This window comes from Leptopilina heterotoma, unplaced genomic scaffold (assembly GCF_015476425.1).
Source record: "Leptopilina heterotoma isolate Lh14 unplaced genomic scaffold, ASM1547642v1 Lhet_190, whole genome shotgun sequence".
In the NCBI taxonomy this organism is placed as follows: Eukaryota; Metazoa; Arthropoda; class Insecta; order Hymenoptera; family Figitidae; genus Leptopilina; species Leptopilina heterotoma.
Genome location: NW_025110909.1, coordinates 1,252,611 through 1,273,160, shown reverse-complemented (window position 1 = coordinate 1,273,160; position 20,550 = coordinate 1,252,611). Strand labels below are relative to the sequence as shown.

Genomic DNA, 20,550 nt, shown 5'->3' with positions numbered 1-20,550 from the left:
ATGCTAATTTTTACTGGAAAACTTTTTCATTTTTCTCGAATATTTTTCTCGAAAAATTATTTTCAAAAGGTTGTTAAATAACAAATTTTAATAATTGAAATTAACAAAAAATTTCAAGTCAAAATTCCTAAACATTATAACTCTATTTCTTCCAAAGTTCAATTATTAAAATTTTTTTAATAAAAGTTTAGTTTCATAAGTCAATTTCAATTATTGTAATAAAATTTTTTAGAAATTCAATTATGTTTAAAAAATCTCGCATTAAAAATTCCTTAAAATGTAATTACTGACCTAAATTTGTGAAAAAAAGTAAGTATTTCAAATATACAAAAATTTGTATTTCAAATTTCCTACATTTATATTATTTACAAACTTTTTAACAAAAATTATATTTCAAATTAATTATTTTCAAAAAATTATAGTATGAAATTTAAGGCAAATTTTTAGCAATTAAAATTTACAAATATTCGTAGTTTAATTTTTCTAAAATTCAATTTTTATTAAATATACATTAGAATTTAGATTGAAATTTTAAATAATTAAATTTTAATGTGCCTGAAATTGCCATCGATGCTCAGCATCGAAATTTTTTTTTCATCAGACCATCAATTTTTTCGCATTTTCGTACTCAAGTAGGTACCCAATAAATACCTAATAAGTTTCGTCCTATTATCGATAGGGGAAAGTTGTCAAATCAACCCCTAAATTTAAAAAAATAAAAAAAAATAGGAAAAAATTGTTATTTAAAAACTAATAACGAGACCATAAATTTTATTGCATAAAATGCATTCACTCGATGCCCAATGAATACAAAAAAATTTTGACCCGCAAGTCGATAGGGAAAAGTTGTCATTTTCAACCCTTAATATTTAAAAAATCGAAATCCTTTGACCAGCAATTTTCTTTTTGTTTATTGTTTCTACATACTCCACTAATAATGAAAAATAATTTCAGAAAAATCGCCGCCCGGAAAACTTGATTTTTCTGCCCGTAAAAATTAAAAAATTGAAAAAAAATTAGAAAAAAATTTGTGAAAATTACAATTATCTTTTGACCAGGGATTTTCTTTTTGTTTATTGCTTCTACATACTCCACTAATAAGTAAAAATAATTTCAGAAAAATTGCCGCCCGGAAAACTTGATTTTTCTGCCCGTAAAAATTAAAAAATTGAAAAAAAAATAGAAAAAAATTTGTGAAAATTACAATTATCTGTTGACCAGGGATTTTCTTTTTGTTTATTGCTTCTACATACTCCACTAATAAGTAAAAATAATTTCAGAAAAATTGCCGCCCGGAAAACTTGATTTTTCTGCCCGTAAAAATTAAAAAATTGAAAAAAAATTAGAAAAAAATTTGTGAAAATTACAATTATCTGTTGACCAGGGATTTTCTTTTTGTTTATTGCTTCTACATACTCTACTAATAAGTAAAAATAATTTCAGAAAAATTGCCGCCCGGAAAACTTGATTTTTCTGCCCGTAAAAATTAAAAAATTGAAAAAAAAATTAGAAAAAAATTTGTGAAAATTACAATTATCTTTTGACCAGGGATTTTCTTTTTGTTTATTGCTTCTACATACTCCACTAATAAGTAAAAATAATTTCAGAAAAATCTATTTTTCAATTATTATTGTTTACAACAATTTAAAAAAATTATTATATGTTTTATTAATTGCCTAGTGGTCTTCTTGGATTATCTTGAACTGATTTAAATAATGTGCAGTAACGGAATAAGAAATAAAAGTCCATTTTAAAAAATTGTATTAATTTGTTAACTTTGATTAAACTAAAAAATTATAAACAATTAAAATCTCAAAAATCAGTCTCAAGGGATGTCATAAGAATTTATTCCCCTTTAATTTAAATACAAGAACACTCAAATCGTTTAAAAATTGTAGGCTGAAGACATTTTTGAAAAGTAAATTGTAAAAAATCCCACTGTGTGTAGGACCAAAATGTCATTTGGTAGTCCCTATTCGATTTTCGTTCGTTGTGCTAAACGTGGAAAGCAACGTAGCGAGTCTTTAAATCTCAAGGTAAGCCGAAAATTGCCGAACGCACCCGAGCTAGGACCCAACAGGCAAACACTCAAGTTCGCGGAGAGAACAGGCGACGTTGAGAGTTTGTGTTGGAGAATTACTTCGGGTGTATTCGGGTAATCACGTCTTCCCGTAGGATTTAAAGTATCGCTGCATTGGCCGAGCACTGAACGAATGCCAAAAGAAGACACGATAAATAAAAATCTCCCCTTGAATTGCACAATTCGGACAAATGGCAACTGTGATTTTAACAATTTTTTTTCTTATTTTTTTGAGTTTTACTAATATTTACGGGCAAAAAGTAAAACTTTCCGGAAGGCAATTTTTTTAAAATTATGTACACATATTAGAGGAATATGTAGAAGTAATAACAAAGAAGAAAAAATCCCTGGTCAAAAAACAACTGTAATTTTTACATTTTTTTTTAATTTTTTAATTTTTTCATTTTTACGGGCAAAAAATCAAAGTTTCCGGTCGACGAATTTTTTGAAATTTTGTTGATACATTAGGGAAATATGTAGAAGTAAGAAACAAGAAGAAAATCTCTCGTCAAAAGAAATTTGTAATTTTCACCATTTTTTTACCTATTTTTTCTTAATTTTTTTGTTTTTACGGGCAAAAAAGTCAAAGTTTCCGGGCGACAATTTTTTTGAAACTGTGTAGATACATTAGGGGAATGTGTAGAAGTAAGAAGAGGAAGAAAATCTCTGGTCAAAAGACATCTGTAATTTTTACAATTTTTTTCTTATTTTTTTTTGTTTTTATGGTCAAAAAAATCAAGTATTCCGGTCGGCGATTTTTCTGAAATTATTTTTATTTATCATTGGAGTATGTAGAAGCAATAAACAAAAAGAAAATCCCTGGTCAAAAGATAATTGTAATTTTCACAAATTTTTTTCTAATTTTTTTCAATTTTTTAATTTTTACGGACAGAAAAATCAAGTCTTCCGGGCGGCAATTTCTCTGAAATTGTTTTTACTTATTAGTGGAGTATGTAGAAGCAATAAACAAAAAAAATCCCTGGTCGAAAGATAACTGTAATTTTAACAAATTTTTTAGTAATTTTTTCTTCAATTTTTCGGGCAGAAAAATCAAGTTTTCCGGGCGGCGATTTTTCTGAAATTATTTTTGCTTATTAGTGGAGTATGTAGAAGCAATAAACAAAAAGAAAATCCCTGGTCAAAAGATAATTGTAATTTTAACAAATTTTTTTCTAATTTTTTCTTCAATTTTTCGGGCAGAAAAATCAAGTTTTCCGGGCGGCGATTTTTCTGAAATTATTTTTGCTTATTAGTGGAGTATGTAGAAGCAATAAACAAAAAGAAAATCCCTGGTCAAAAGATAATTGTAATTTTAACAAATTTTTTTCTAATTTTTTTTTAAATTTTTTAATTTTTACGGGCAGAAAAATCAAGTTTTCCGGGCGGCGATTTTTCTGAAATTATTTTTACTTATTAGTGGAGTATGTAGAAGCAATAAACAAAAAGAAAATCCCTGGTCAAAAGATAATTGTAATTTCCACAAATTTTTTTGTAATTTTTTTTCAATTTTTTAATTTTTACGCGCAGAAAAATCAAGTTTTCCGGGCGGCGATTTTTCTGAAATTATTTTTACTTATTAGTGGAGTATGTAGAAGCAATAAACAAAAAGAAAATCCCTGGTCAAAGGATAATTGTAATTTTCACAAATTTTTTTCTAACTTTTTTTTCAATTTTTTAATTTTTACGGGCAAAAAAGTCAAGTTTTCCGGGCGGCGATTTTTCTGAAATTATTTTTACTTATTAGTGGAGTATGTAGAAACAATAAACAAAAAGAAAATCGCTGGTCAAAGGATAACTGCAATTTTAATAAAGTTTTTTGTAATTTTTTTTCGATTTTTTAAATATTAAGGGTTGAAAATGACAACTTTCCCCTATCGACTTGCGGGTCAAAATTTTTTTGTATTGATTGGGCATCGAGTGAATGAATTTTATGCAATAAAATTTATGGTCTCGTTATTAGTTTTTAAATAACAATTTTTTCCTATTTTTTTTTATTTTTTTAAATTTAGGGGTTGATTTAACAACTTTCCCCTATCGATAATAGGACGAAACTTATTAGGTATTTATTGGGTACCTACTTGAGTAGGAAAATGCAAAAAAATTGATGGTCTGCTGAAAAAAAATTTTCGATTCTTGTCTGATTGTAAAGTAATTGAATTTAAATTTAAATACCTAAAACTTGAAATAATTATATTATTCTTAAATTAAAATTTTAAAAAATTGAATTTGTTAATTAATTTTGAAATAATATCATTATAAGTATTAAAGTGGTAATAATATAAAATATATGGGAAGAGTGAAACAGGCAAAAATGAATCTTAAAATGAGTGCGGGCAAAAACGGAATATATCTGTATCCCTTTCTTGCGCGCAGTGAAATCTTATCCCGCTTTTGCTCGCAGCCAAAAGTAATTCGTTTTTCCTCGTAGCGTAACATTTGTTTCTTTCTTCCGCGCTTACGAAAACTTGACTCACTTTTGCTTGCACTGTTATTTTATACCACTTTTACTTTGAGCCCCTCAAGTATACCATCATTTCCTCCTGAAACTTGGGCCATTGACGAAGGAGATTTGGTACATAACTTGGACTTTTTTCCGTTTGACTATAATAATTAATTCCATCCTTTGGTTCAACAAATTGAATGCCGTAAGGATTATAATCGGGACATTCAAGTTTCACTTGTGACTAAGGTTTCTCAACCGACGCTTTCTCGCTTCATCAGGAGACAGATCGCCGACGATAAGTTTTTAAATATTGTTTTATTTTTATCTTTCAAATTTTCATTTATATCCATCTCATTATATACAAATTTGATCTCATTCTTTTCAAATTTTAATCCTTTTATTGATACCTCCAAACATTTATCCTTATCCATTTAAGATTCCCCTTAAAATATCAATCGCTCTTAATTCATGATAATTTGTCTAATTTCGAACTACGCTTTTTATTTGTATTTTGTTTTTATGTTCTTGAATTGTGTGTCTGTATGTGAGTAAGAACGAGTGTCGTACAGCGCGAATTGTTTCGATAAGGATAATTTTCGGTTAAAATTATTCCTCTATTTTATTTGTTATAAATATTTCAAGATTTAATTAAAAGGGTATATTTTACATTATTTTTGTGCATTTGTTTTGTTATTTATTTTGTCTATTTAAACTAAATTGACCGGTAATATAAATTGAATCTTCGTTAAATTCTCCATATTTAATTTTATCTATTTCTTTGCATTTTGTTTAATAATTCATAATTCAATATAGTAAATTCGTTACAATAATTTTGCAGTACCATAATTTGATAAATTATTGTGCTCTTTAAATATACCTTGTGTATAATAATCATTTTAATTATGTAGGGAACGACAAAAGTAAGTAACAGTGTCGAAATCGCTGGCGATTTCTCAATATTTCAAAAGAAAACAGTTCAGAAACTGATTACAGTTTCTCGTGTGTGACATTGACTGTTTTTTTCAGTTTATATGGTATAACTTTTTTAACGAGTCATTATATATTTTGTGACTTATAGTACATGTAGTGGGAAGTATAAGGAACCAAAAAATCATTGAGACAATGATGTGCCTCAATTAAGATAAAAATGGTGTACCTTCAAACTTGCGAGACAACTTTTCTTAAATTTTAACAATTTAGCAATTAACTTGATATAACTTTTTTAACGAAGATTTTTAAGTAATCATAAAACGGGGTTACATTGTCTACATAATAAGAAGTAATTTGAACCCTTACAGGAATATGTGCCACTTATACATTAGAAATGCAGTGACTTCAAAAGTTAAATTTAAAAACGAAACTCATAATAAAAACCCACATTTTTGAAGGGCACATGTTGAATTTGACTTCTAATCACTTTTAACTCATTGTAATCTCTTTTCGTACATTATAAAAGTATATAGAAAAATCGTTTACCTCTACACTATTCCTAAAAAGAATTTATCTATAAGAAAGAATATGAGCTTCTACTGTCATAATCATTGCTTCATGGAAAAAGAAAGCTTTAAACTCGCAAGTTTGCCTAAAATTTATTATTTATAGGATTCTGGGGTCCTCTGATTACAAATCTGAAGTTAGTTAAAAAAAATTTTTAATGGCGAATCCAAAATGGCGGACGAAATTTTAGAAAAATTATCAAATTTTAATATCTTTTGACATTTAAGAGTTTCCTGTTTTGCTGATTACGAATTTGAAATAATTTTTAAAAAATTTTAAATAGAAAATCCAATATGGTGGATACATTTCTGAAAAATCAAATCTTTTTGCATGATTTTTTTTTTTGAACTTCTCGTTGTTATATAATGATTTGAATGTAATTCAAGAATTGTTAAAAAAAATTTACTAGACTTTTATAGATAATAGGACTTAAAATTTTTGAAATTTTAACAGTAGGTATTAAAGAATTTTAAAGATAACAAGAATTAATCAATTTTAAATTTCATTTTATTTTCATAAGCTTAATTTAATTCTAAATTATTCATTTAATTTATTATTTAAATTTTATTCTGATTTTAGAATTGTAAACTTCTTTTTTTCTAAGTTCCCATGGTAATATTATTTTTAATGTGTCAAAATGTTTTGATTGCCGAATGTAGATATTATGTATTTTATTTAAATAATATTAATCATGAATAAGGAAAGGGAAGTAAAATTTTCAATTAAACGTTATTCATTTTTTGTTCATACTGTTTGTACTTTTAATATAAAAAAAAATTGAAAATTTTTTAGAATATTAAAATAATTATATCTCGTGGTTATTTATTTATTTATTTACTTCTATTGCTTTTTAATTATAATTAATCCCAAAATATTTTTAAAACATTATTTAAAATATCAATAATTTTTATGACATTTTGAAACCACTTTTAAAATTATTAAAAAACTAAATTCAGATTCATAATAATTAGCGACCCCAAAAACTCCTTCATACCCACTTCTGTGCAAATTAAATTATTTTTTAAATTTTCATCCGCCATATTGGATCCGCCATTTGGAATTTTCGAAATCCGACTACAGAATCATAATGAGCGACCCCAAAAACCCATGAATATCCAATGCTGTGGAAATCCATTAATTTTTTTTAAATTTTGTCCACCATATTGGATCCGCCATTTTGAATTTTGAAAAATTAACATCATATTCGTAATCAGCTACCCTAAATACCCCAAGATACCGATTGATGTGAAAATCCAACTTTATGAAAAATCTATGCATTTAGAAACATTTTCTTGGGGTTAAACTCATACACAGGGGGGTTAACAATGTGTAGAAATGAGTATCTCAAGGTTTTTTCTACTATTTGATCAATGCACAAAACAATAAAATTAATTTCAAGAGTGTGGCTTGAAAAGAAAAATTAAGTTTTACAGTACCTAAAAGTTTAAAAGTTCAAGAGATATGCCCATATTCACTTTTATCGATTTTAATCATCACCTTCTTACCGGCGAATCCGCCAGGGATAATTTCACTTATTATTTTGTTCATTTGTAAACATTTGAATTCTATAACAGCTTGTTTGGTGAAATGAATTTTACATTCTCTATTTATGACAGAAATTTTTTTCAGATGGCGGAACTGACTTATTCTATATCTGTATTTACAAAAGGAATATTGTCTTTGAGAAGTGTTTCACTAGGTGTCTTAAGAGTTGATTCTCATAACCTTTTAGAAGACGGCATTCGCCAAGAATTATCGAAAAAAGTTACACTAGCTCTGGACAAGAGTTTAGTTTTCGATTCAAAATCAAAGGTACTGAAACTTTACACTTATGTGAATTATTATACACTGGAGTAAGGATTTATTTGAGTATGGGTACCCTGTCTGAGAGTGATTTTTTTAGCTTTGAAATGGTGAAAAGTCGTCCACAAAATTATTTAATAATAATTTTACTAGCAATTACCCAACTAGCACGTAACGTTACTGTAATGTCACTGTAATATTACATGTAATGTAACAACGTCTTGGGTTGAACTTTACAATATTACAGTGAGATTACAGTAACGTTACGAGCTACTTGAGTAGTAAAATTTCACTAATTATAAACTAACAATTGGGGCATTCTACGTGAAACGGACAACCAGAAATTTCTAATGGAAAATATTTATTTTTTAAAATGCTACTATTACCATTAAAGTGCATGAAATAAAAAAAATTATAGCACTATTTTATAGAAAATTTAATTATTTTTAATTTTAAAATTGTATAAATTTTCATTGAAAAAAATAAAAACGGAAGTTTTGTGTTTATTTTTATAAACCTTCGGCCATTTAAAAATTTTTTGAAAATGCCTTAAAAAATAGTTTAAAGTATGTAGAGTATATGTGCCAAAAAAGAAAATGACATCTTGTATGGTTTAAAAGTTATATCATTTATAAAGTTGTTGTGTTTTACAGTAAAAATTATTAAATTTCGATTAATGGTTAGACGTTTTCTATACACAAGCAACAATGTTCACGGTAATATTGAAACACATGACTTCATAGAGAGTGACTCTATAGAGTATAACTTCGGTCACGACGCGGTAGTGGGACAGAAGGAGAGAGATAGGCGTTAACAAAATTGAAAAAGTCGAAACAGGAGCGTAAGTTTTGAGTGTTCCTTCGATAAATATTCGTTATGTTTAAATATTGTAGTTTTGTTATTGTGGTCTTTTTTAATAAAAGCTATTAATTATTATCCGACATCTTCTAGATGCATAAAAAAATAAAATATATTAGAATGTATGGGCAATTCCACGCAAGATTTACCTATGACCTTGAAAATTCGGTCAAACATATTTTTTTCTCAATCTATATGGAAAAAAAAGAAATACGTGTTTTTTTATTTTTGTTTAATCGCCCAAATTTTCGAGTTATGAATTTTCGAAATTTTGGATTTGTAACTGTAGACATATTTTCAGTAGCTTATAAGTCTGAAAATATTGAGTATAGAAAAAACTTGTCAAGAAATAAAAGTTTTAGTTTTCTTTCAAATTTTAAGAAATGTAAAAAAAAAATTTTTTTTTTAATTTTTTATTAAAAAAAAATTTTTTTTTATAAACAAATTAATTTTTTTTAACTTTGGACCCTTTTCTTTTTTATTTTTTTTAAATTTATTTATACCTTATAATATACAGAAGATTTTCCAAAAAGTTTTGGAGTGGGCCGACGCGTTTAATAAGTTGTACAAAATTTTCAAAAATCACGTGCAAGGTGCTCGTGTTCTACGAAACGCCTCACAATGGAATTTTTTTACAATTTACTTCTCAAAAAATGTCTACAGACTAAAATTTTTAATCGATTCGAGTATTTTTTGTTTTAAATAAAAGGAGAACAATTTCTGAACATATCCCTCCATGCAAACCTAAGAATCTTCAATTGTTTATAATTTTTTTTTAAATACAAAAAGTTAACAAATTAGTTGTGTAGTTTCCTTTAAAAATGAATGATTATTTTCTTATTTTGCTACTACACATGTCGTAAATTAGATTCAATTAATATAATATATGACCACCAGATAAATAGTAAAACATAAAATAATTTATCTAAACACTTATAAACAATATTAGTTAACAAATAGTTAACTTTGGTTCCTCTCCATAAAAAAACTTTGTTCTTTCATATTCATATTGTACTTTAGGTTCATTTAATGAATACATCTCCCTTTCGTTAAAAAACAATTTTTAATTGTTATAAACAATAATAGTTAACAAATAATGAACTTTGGTTCCTCTGCACCAAAAATAATTTTTACCATAGTTTTCATTGAAGTTTATTGCAAAGAATGTTTGTCTCAAAATGAAACAATAAACATTTTAATGTAAAATATATATTAATTGCATTTATTTTATTTTAATTAATTTTTTTATTTTAATTTCAAAAACACAAGGAAAGAAAAAAACATTTAATACAAATTTATATATATATATATATATATATATATATATTAAATTGTTTATAGTTATTGAACAAACTATTTCATACGTTCACTATTTTTTAACATATATTCATTGTAATAAACTTCAATGAAAACTATGAAAAAAATTCTTTTTGGTGCAGAGGAACCAAAGTTCATTATTTGTTAACTATTATTGTTTATAACAATTAAAAATTGTTTTTTAACGAAAGGGAGATGTATTCATTAAATGAACCTAAAGTACAATATGAATATGAAAGAACAAAGTTTTTTTATGGAGAGGAACCAAAGTTAACTATTTGTTAACTAATATTGTTTATAACAGTTTAGATAAATTATTTTATGTTTTACTATTTATTTGGTGGTCGTATATTATATTAATTGAATCTGATTTAGGACATGTGTAGTAGCAAAATAAGAAAATAATCTTTCATTTTTAAAGGAAACTACACAATTAATTTGTTAACTTTTTGTTTTTAAAAAAAATTATAAACAATTGAAGATTCTTAGGTTTGCATGGAGAGACATCTTCAGAAATTGTTCTCCTTTTATTTAAAACAAAAAACACTCGAATCGATTAAAAATTTTAGTCTGTAGACATTTTTTGAGAAGTAAATTGTAAAAAAATTCCATTGTGAGGCGTTTCGTAGAACACGAGCACCTTGCACGTGATTTTTGAAAATTTTGTACAACTCATTACACGCGTCGGCCCACTCCAAAACTTTTTGGAAAATCTTCTGTATATTATAAGGTATAAATAAATTTAAAAGAAATAAAAAAGAAAAGGGTCCAAAGTTAAAAAAAATTAATTTGTTTATAAAAAAAAAAATTTTTTTTAATAAAAAATTTTTAAAAAAAAATTTTTTTTATATTTCTTAAAAGTTGAAAGAAAACTAAAACTTTCATTCCCTGACAAGTTTTTGCTAAACTCAATATTTTCAGACTTATAAGCTACTGAAAATATGTCTACAGGTACAAATCCAAAATTTCGAAAATTTGGGCGATTAAACAAAAATAAAAAAACACGTATTTCTTTTTTTTCCATATAGATTGAGAAAAAAATATTTTTAACCGAATTTTCAAGGTCATAGGTAAATCTTGCGTGGAATTGCCCGTATATTAAAATAGGCATTGTACAAAAAGACACATTTTTATTATTGAATGTACAATCCTGAGTGTTCACAGTTTTCGACGCCAGAGGTGGCGTCAAGGACGAACTCCATAAAGAGAGCCAAAACTCGGACTCTATACTCTCTTTGGAGTCTCCAGTGTAGTAGCATTTTGAAAAATAAGTATTTTCCATTAGAAATTGGATTACTCTGACCCATACTTTATGCAAGTCGCATAATCGCATAATGTTCTCAAACTGAGCATAACTTCTGTATCAAGGTTGCATTTACGATCATAATTACGGTCGTTTTTTTAGTATTAGGGATCTCACTAGAAAGATGAAAGTTTTATGCATATTCCTTATACATTGTAATATTTTGCAGAATTCACTAATGACTAAATTACAAAAATTGGCAAATGTAATGGATGGATATCGAAAATCTTTTCAATATATTCAAGATTATATAAACATTAATAGTTTGAAAGTTTGGCATGAAGAGGTATGTATTCTATGTACTACATTTTGATATGACAGTAATATCACTGTAAAATTACAGACGTATGTAGGGGAGAGTCTCCAGTTGTGAGACGGGTTTCATTTTTGACCCGTAAATTGTAAACGGGTAAACGAAATTGTTAATAAAATACACCGTTCGAAAGGTAACAGAAATACGCAACTTTTATTAAAAGAAAGTATAGTGTTTCGATTAACTCAAAAAATTTTACGATACATTTTCCGAGCACATCGCTTTTTTCAAAAAAAAAAAAATGTCTCCAGTTGTGAGACACTCATTAAAAATTGCTAAAATTTAATAAGTTTGACATAAAACGTTATGTTTAGTAGAAATAATTAAATATATTAATAATATATATTATTATATACTAAATAATAATATTTATTCGCCAAAATATGACTATCAAATAAACACAATTTAATAGCTTGAACAAGAGCATTAAGGCTATGTCCAAGTTGTGAAATGTAAACAAACCAAAAGGTTACTATACCAGCACTAAAATCGCAATTTTCCGACAGCCAATTCTCCCACAAAAAATAACAATTTTACACTTTCTCTACAAAAATGGAAAATTAGAGTTTCAAAATGTCCAAAAATATCATGTTTGGCTATGAGCAATAAAAAGCAATTAGTAAAATAACTAATTAAAATGACCTGTAAAAGAGCATTTTTGACGCGTCGCGAAAAATAAACTGTTTGAGTATATCAACCGCACGGATGATGAAGAAGTTCCATGTCAGCGATTGGACCTTCAACATGTGGAAGGGTAAATTTTTCCTTTTCCTCCTTGAAATTACAAGAGAAAGGGTAAAAACTTCTTCATCTTCCGTGCGGTTGATATAGTCAAACTACAGTTTAATTTTTCGCGACGTGAACTTTGTTGCTCGCTGCGCGTGCGCAGACCGTACCAAGGTCGCAATGACATTGCCATGCAAAAAGGCACATTTTGTTTTCGACTGAAACTTAGTTATTTTCTCATTTTTTTCAGCTATGCAAGGTGTAGTAACCAAATTCGATACTTTAAGGCGCTCGCACAGCTCTACTGCCAGCATGAGAGTAAGAGAGAAAAAACATGAAATTTGAATTTTCTGACTTACTTACTCTCATGTGTTACCATGACAACTATGCATGCATTGGCATGCATGCAGAGCTGTGAGAGCGTCTTTAGTTCACCATTTCCAAAAAGAAAATGTGAATTTATATTGATTTACGCAAATGCGAACCGCGAAAAAATGCTTCACTATTCGGTCTATAATGAAGCATTTTTTCGCTGTTCCCATTTGCGTAAATAAATATAAATTCACATTTTCTTTATGGAAATGGTGAACTAAAGTATCGAATTTGGTTACTAAGCTTTGAATAACTGAAAAAATGAGAAAACCACTGAGTTTCAGTCAAAAACAAAATGTGCCTTTTTGCATGGCAATGTCATTGCGACCTTGGTACGGTCTGCGCACGCGCAGCGAGCAACAAAGTTCACGTCGCGAAAAATTAAACTGTAGTTTGACTATATCAACCGCACGGAAGATGAAGAAGTTTTTACCCTTTCTCTTGTAATTTCAAGGAGGAAAAGGAAAAATTTACCCTTCCACATGTTGAAGGTCCAATCGCTGACATGGAACTTCTTCATCATCCGTGCGGTTGATATACTCAAACAGTTTATTTTTCGCGACGCGTCAAAAATGCTCTTTTACAGGTCATTTTAATTAGTTATTTTACTAATTGCTTTTTATTGCTCATAGCCAAACATGATATTTTTGGACATTTTGAAACTCTAATTTTCCATTTTTGTAGAGAAAGTGTAAAATTGTTATTTTTTGTGGGAGAATTGGCTGTCGGAAAATTGCGATTTTAGTGCTGGTATAGTAACCTTTTGGTTTGTTTACATTTCACAACTTGGACATAGCCTTAAAATTGATTTCTTCTGAATCAATTGACTTTTTTCCACTTGACATGCCCAAAAATACTAGAAAAAAAATCAAAACAACATTTAAATAGTATGCCTGCAAAGTCGTATTTTTTATGCTGCCCAGATGGGTGTTGACACCGTCTCACAACTGGTGATATGCTGTGTCTCACACCCAGAAATTGGCGCTATTTTGAAAAAGGAAAATTAAATTATTCTCAACCGTAGATTGGAACAATGCAATATTGCATCACAAAATATAAGGAAAACACTAAAAGAAAATGCATTACATTTACCTTTTCCAATTAATTAACTTGGAAAAAAAGTACTTTGTATTTATTGAAAAAACGCTTTTTAGTCGATTATCACACACAGTGTTGGTATTTAACAAAAACAGTTTATATATCCGCTTCGGCGTACACGAAAAAGTTGGCTCATATAAAAAGAAATGTTTTTATATAAACCAATCGGCTTTTTAATATTGCATGTTAAAAAAAATTGACTGTCTCACAACTGGAGGTGTCTCACAACTGGAGACTCTCCCCTATATATTACAGTGATATCAAGACAATATTACGTGCTGCTTGCGAATGAGAAATTTGATTTATTAATTGATAAAACATGAATTAAATTACTAGTAAGAATAGGTAAGAAGCGTGGAATAGCGAATAAATAAATTTCCAGAAAATTTGCTTCAAATCGAAGATTTTTAATTATTCTTAATAGGCGAATTTACCTCGGACGTCTATTCCACGGGACCCATCAAAATTTTTCTACTAATTTGCTGTAGAATAATAAAATAATAGATTTTTCGGAAATTTTGATGCGGTTAACCGATTTCTTGTCTATCATTAAATAATGATTACTTATAATAAGGTACATGTCAACAAATGTCATCATGGAAGTAGATAAAAAATTGGACCTCAATAATAAAAAAAAATAAATAATTTCATTTTATTATTTTCAATAGTTAACCAGGTTTTCTTTAAGTGTAAAACTCTGACAAGAATTATGATGGATATCTTTTTCTTAACAGTTTTTCTTTATAAGATATATAATAGAAAATTAAATTTGAACTGTATTATTTACTAGGGGACAGTTGTAAGGGTTGGGAATAGTTTTAACTTTTCTTTATAACTTCCCCTGTAGAACGAATTTCGCGATTTTGCGCATATTGTTGGAAAGATCAACTAAAATGCAATGTTTTTGCTGAACATTGTAAAAAAATTTGACCAAAAGATTCGGAGTTATAAGCAATTTAAAAAAATGTTGCCAGGGTTGACCATTGTTGTCAGAGTTGAGCCACTGTAGAAAATCAATGAAATATTTAGGTAAATGATTAAAAATGACCTTCAAATAATAGAATGACACTTGGAAATGAGGAAAGGAACCATGAAATTAAAATAAAATTCCATATTATGCATTTCCATATAACTTTAGATATTTTATTCCAATGGAAATAAAGTTTTTAATACCTCTTTAAGTGAAAAAATGAATTTCTGTTGCAAGTACGCTTTGTAATTGCAAAATTTCCCTCAAGCTGAGTCTATAGAATGAGAGAAAATGTTCATAGCTATAGGTATACCACAGCATGTTTTAGTATACCTATAGCTACGAACATAAATGCGCACCTTCTCTCAATGTAGACTCACCTTGATGGATCAACTTTGACCCACGCATCGTTTTGCGTCATATCGCACAGAACACAAATGCGTGACACAAACACCAAATTACTTTACACATTTTTACATATCATCTTAATGAACAATTTTTGTAAACTTATTTTGTCTTTGGCATATTTCTTCTACATTTAGTTCTCTTCTTTTGACACCACAAAAATGTTTTTGCTGACCCTATATCACAGAGTCGCACAATACTCAAGTATACGTTCTTATACTTCACTGCGACTTATGTGAAAAGTGCTGACATTAGTAGCAAGAATTTACGTACAAAGATAGATGGCGCTACTGTGATAAAACGAATTTAGGTTGGCCGCCAGAGTTTGAAGGTTGGCCCAAGGTTGGCCCAACTTTGGCAAGCGAAGTTTTGGTTGCCAGAGTTTGACCGACTTTGGCAAGTACTAGTGCCCACAGTTGGCCCGACTTTGCAAACCAACCATTACATGCTGAGTTTAACCAACCGTTGGGCCAACTTTGGCGACAAAAAACTTTCAGTTTCGGTTGGCCAAACTCTGGGCCACGGTTGGCCCGACGGTTGGCAAAACTTTGAGAAACATACTTTAAATGACTTGAACTTTCTTGGTTGGCCGAACTCTGGGCCACGGTTGGCCCGACGGTTGTCAAAACTCTGTGAAACACAGATTAAATGACTTAAACTTTCTTGATCGGCAGAACTCTGGGCCACGGTTGGCCCAACGGTTGGAAAAACTTAAGAAACGCAGTTAAATTAACATAAATTTTCATGGTCGGCCGAACTCTGGGCCACGGTTGGCCCGACGGTTGGCAAAACTCTGTGAAACACAGAGTAAATGACTTATACTTTCTGGGTCGGTCAAACTTTAGGCCACGGTTGGCCCGACTGTTGCAGCTTTAATATACATTTTGCGTTATGCACTCCCATGTGAGCGTAGCGTAGTGGTCAGTGTATAAGTCTTCGGTCGTTAGGTGAGGGGTTCGATCCCAGCGAGCGTTAGATATTTTCGAAAATGTATGTATGAGATTGTGTTTAATAATAATAGGTAAAGGTTATATCTGATGTTCCCGCTAATAATAACCTGTTAATTGTTTAAATAATTTAGTTTTTTAATAATTTTTTACCTTTGGCTGTTGAAGTTGGCCAAACTTTAAAAATTGTGGTTGGCCCAACTTACGCATCTAAAGTTGTGCCAACTTTGGCGTCAGTCTTTGGACCAACCATTGAAATGTATAGTTGGCACAACATATGCATTGTAAGTTGGGCCAACTTCCTTATGAGTTGTCGGGACAACCATCGTCGCCATTAGACGGCCGCCGTTATCATCTGTATGGTTGGCCCAACCTCTGGCACGAGAAGTTGGACCGACTTTGTAAAAGTTGGCCCAACTATGGGCCGACCAAAAAATCGCACCTGGGTCAGTTACAATTTTTAAATTAGTTGAAAAGGAGAAATTAAGGTGTTATACTACCCAGGCGCACTAACAAATTAATGTTTTTTTGGGATTTTTTTCTTGGAAACTATTTTATGGATTAAAATAAAAATTTGAGGGTTTATTATACAAGTTCTAAGGTATAGAAAAAAATTTTATTTATAACTTTTAATACAAAATAGGGTCTTGTCTGATGATAAACGGAAAATGAGTTTTTTTGAGAAGCAAATCTGCGTACAACATAACAATCTCAGAACAGCACCAAGAGCAAAAAACAAAATTTGTCGTTAATCTACATTACTTTTGCTAGGGAAGTACCAACGTTTATTTATTTTTATAAATAATTCGCAAATTGGCGTCAGTTTAAAAAGGTTTCTTTAATTTTTTAACTAAAAATCGACTTTAAATTGTTAATAACAATCTTAATTATTTATGAATCTTAAAAAGCGTCTGTACTTCCCTAGATAATTTATCTGAGAAGTTCCAGTTTAAATTCCAAATGAATCCGTCAAAAATTGAGCGAGTTACAATGTACGCAGTTTTGAAAAATGTAGTTTTGAGAAAAACGCATTTAACCCTTATTTAACGCCCAAATGTCTTGATTTTAAACTTCGGTTTCAAGCTCATAATATTAAAAGGAAAAAATTATTAAAAATTCTACAAGACATATCCATACGTTTTTAGGGTCGCTTTTTCGAATGGCATGGTCAAAATTTCCAAAAAGTGAAGTTTAACCCTTATTTTTTCAAAAATACTCAAAAAATACAAGATTTTGGAAAGTAATTTTTTTTCATATCCAATTTTAGTTGTCATATCGATTTTTCCAAATGATCTAAGGTATAAAAAACGTATTCCCGATAGTTTTAGTTTGAAAATATGCTTTGCGTTTTAAGATTTTTGGTATTTTTTGATTCGAAATGGCGACTGAAAAAAAACAATTTTCCAAAATTTAACACAGGATGGATACAAGTTTCAAAAGTTCATGAAATCGATTGAAATTTGTTACTCGGAAGTTTTCAGGGTCGCTGAATGATTACTCTCTAAATCTGAATATGTGAAATTTCACTTATTGTACGTTATAAGTCGTCCTCTCGATCAATAAGTGCATATACACTTATAAATAAGTGAATTTTTCACTTATTCTGAGTGAAATTTCACTTATTATAAGTGTATATGCACTTATTGATCGAGAAGACGACTTATAACGTACAAATATGTGAATTTTCACATATTCAGATTTAGAGAGTACGAATCTAAAATCATATTTAAAAAATTCACAATGCCGGATCCAATATGGCGGACGACCATATTACAAATTCATCGTATTGGCTTCAGATTTGTTACTCGGGGGTTTTTGGAGTCGTTGATTACGAATCTAAAGTCATATTTTCAAAATTCAAAATGGTGGATCTAATATGGGGGACGACAACATTAAAACTTCATTTATTGGCTTCAAGTGTGTTACTCGGGGGGTTTTTGGACTCGCTGATTACGAATCTGAAGTTAGATATTAAAAATTTTAAATGTCGGACGACAAAATATATCAATGCTAACATAATTCCATCCGCTAATAATTCTGCCGAATCTTACTTGCATGATGGCTACCCGGTAAGAAGCGAGGAATTAAAAAGAATTCAGAAGTTCATTTCTTTTAAATGGGTGAATTTCCAAAATAATCCAATTCCTCGGTGGAGCAAGTAAAAGTAGCAAAATCTATTATTCTTAATTGACTTCACCAAAATATGAAACGCGCATTCAAAAGAGTGAGAGAGTACAACAAATCAGTAGAAATTTCTATTCCACTGAATTGCTTTACTATCACTCAACATTTAAGGGGACATTCCAGTTCAAAATGTCAAAAAAATAGATTTTTTTTTGTTTTTATTTTCGGATTTCTTATAGTGCCAAAAATACTCTCCTAAAATATTATTGCAAAATTCGAAATAAAACAAAGTTATACATCCTTATTCTTCACCATGTCAAAGATGTTTTTGTATGCGGATAAGCAATCGTTTTCTCATTTGCATTTTTTAAAAAAGACAAACAAAAATGTATTTGGTGTTGCTGATCACAAATTAGATATCAAATTTTCAAAATTCAAAATAGCGGATCCAATATGGCGGAAAAGAAAATTTTTTTATTTTAATTTTTTTTTTCGTCCACCATATTGCATCCGACATATTTAATTTTGAAAAAATGATGTCATATTCGTAATCAGCGACCCCAAAAACCCCCTCGTAACGATTTTCAAGCAAATCCAATGATTTTGAAAAAAAATGTCCACCATATTGGATCCGCCATTTTGAATTTTAAAAATCTGATTCCATATTCGTAATTAGCGACCTCAAAAACCCCCGAGTAACAATTTTCAAGCAAATACGATGATTTTTTTAAATGCGTTTTTCTCAAAATGTCTTTTTATGATCTATGAAGCTGAAACTGGCACCCAGTTATCAGCAACCAGTTAATTTTTAAAAAATTTTGTGTTGGCAATAAAACAAAAGAAAACCAACGTCAGGCGCTCAGCTGGCTCTAACGGAATGAAAACAATTCAATTAAAATTCAAAAATAAAATAAATATTGTGACGATGTGAATTGTCGTTCTTTATTTTGTCGAAATTTGTGGGGTTCGTAGCAAACGTATTTACCGACGTTGCTTCTCACTATAGAGAAATCTTTTCTCTCGCGTATGAAGCATGACCGAGCATGTGTGAGTAACACGTATGTGAGAATGTGTGTTCGCGCCTTTATAATCAGTTGCGTCTGGGATCACGTTTGTGTAGCACGCCTTTTACACGGCTACAATAAATCATTTTAATAATACTTATATTCACGATTAATATTTATTTAAACCTTATTAAATGGACACGTAATTGTTGGGAAGCCTTCTGAACATTTATCGTTAATTTATTTATTAAACAATTATCAAATTCCCACATTGGTGACCCCGACGTGATTTTAAAGCACGAGGGGTAATCGCGGAAATCGTGAACAATTAAGTGAGAGTGCAGTGACATTATTAATTAAAAAAATTCACGGGACACAGTGTCGTTAAAATTTTTTTGATAAGTTAAAAAGTTCGAAGAGTATCGCAGCATTGATTTTCGGAGCACATGTTGGCACGTGCAGACGCCACGCCATTGCCGGCCCGGAAGACTGCATCATTCTCGACACACTGGGCACTATAAAAATAATTTTATATCAATATTTTCTTCTTTAAAAAATATATAAAATTTTTTTTTATCATTTTTTTTTATGACTCACCAAAAATACGAGCTCATAATTATTTATTCGACAGCTGGTCCCAGCCAACGTGGACGCTTAAGGGGTAGTAAAACCACCCCAGAAATTCGTCAAGGGTTTCATATTTTTTTTGAATATTCTTTTTCTGTCAACTGACGTCAACGAGGCCATTTCGGAACATTTTTTCCATGACGTGACGGAGTACCTGGAGGCAGCCATTTTGTCAAGGACTTCCTGAGAGCGGTAAAATTTTTTTTAAACAACGCTTTGGAAGACGGCGCATGGGCAAAAATATTCCTGCCCATGCAACAGGTGTGTATCGTTTCCATTTTCACCCTGTGGCAGTAACAGTTTTCCTCCCCATTGATTTAAAATTTTTTTTTCACGCTTCCTGACTCACCACGACAACTTCCAAGGAAGGTGCCTGCAAATTTTCTTGGGCCGACTTCCAGCGTGGTCATCCAAATATCCAGGAAACGAAATATCCAGGAAGCCAAATTATCTTAGAGGCAAAATTTTATTAATTGAGGGAAGCAACAAATTAAATAAACGGAAACAGCAGAGGGTCATCATCCAAGGATATCATTCGTTTTGTTGTCGGGTTATTGTTTTGTAAGTATCAGAATAGTGGTCCCAACCTTCTGCGGTATGACCGTATGAAAAACAATTTTGAATGAACGAATGATAGTATTTCAATTTTCACAGTTTCATTTT

General features: G+C 29.8%; 1 protein-coding gene across 4 annotated transcripts in view; it reads left to right on the top strand.

Moving 5' to 3' along the window:
• LOC122500724 (WASH complex subunit 5) overlaps positions 1-20,550 on the top strand; it is a 182,912-nt gene that overhangs the window by 66,468 nt on the left and 95,894 nt on the right. For all 4 annotated transcript variants that reach the window (XM_043609793.1, XM_043609791.1, XM_043609790.1 and 1 more), the window contains exons 11-12: positions 7,650-7,832; positions 11,471-11,587. In XM_043609793.1, the coding sequence (XP_043465728.1) occupies positions 7,650-7,832; positions 11,471-11,587 (300 nt within the window). The remainder of the gene's footprint in view (positions 1-7,649; positions 7,833-11,470; positions 11,588-20,550) is intronic.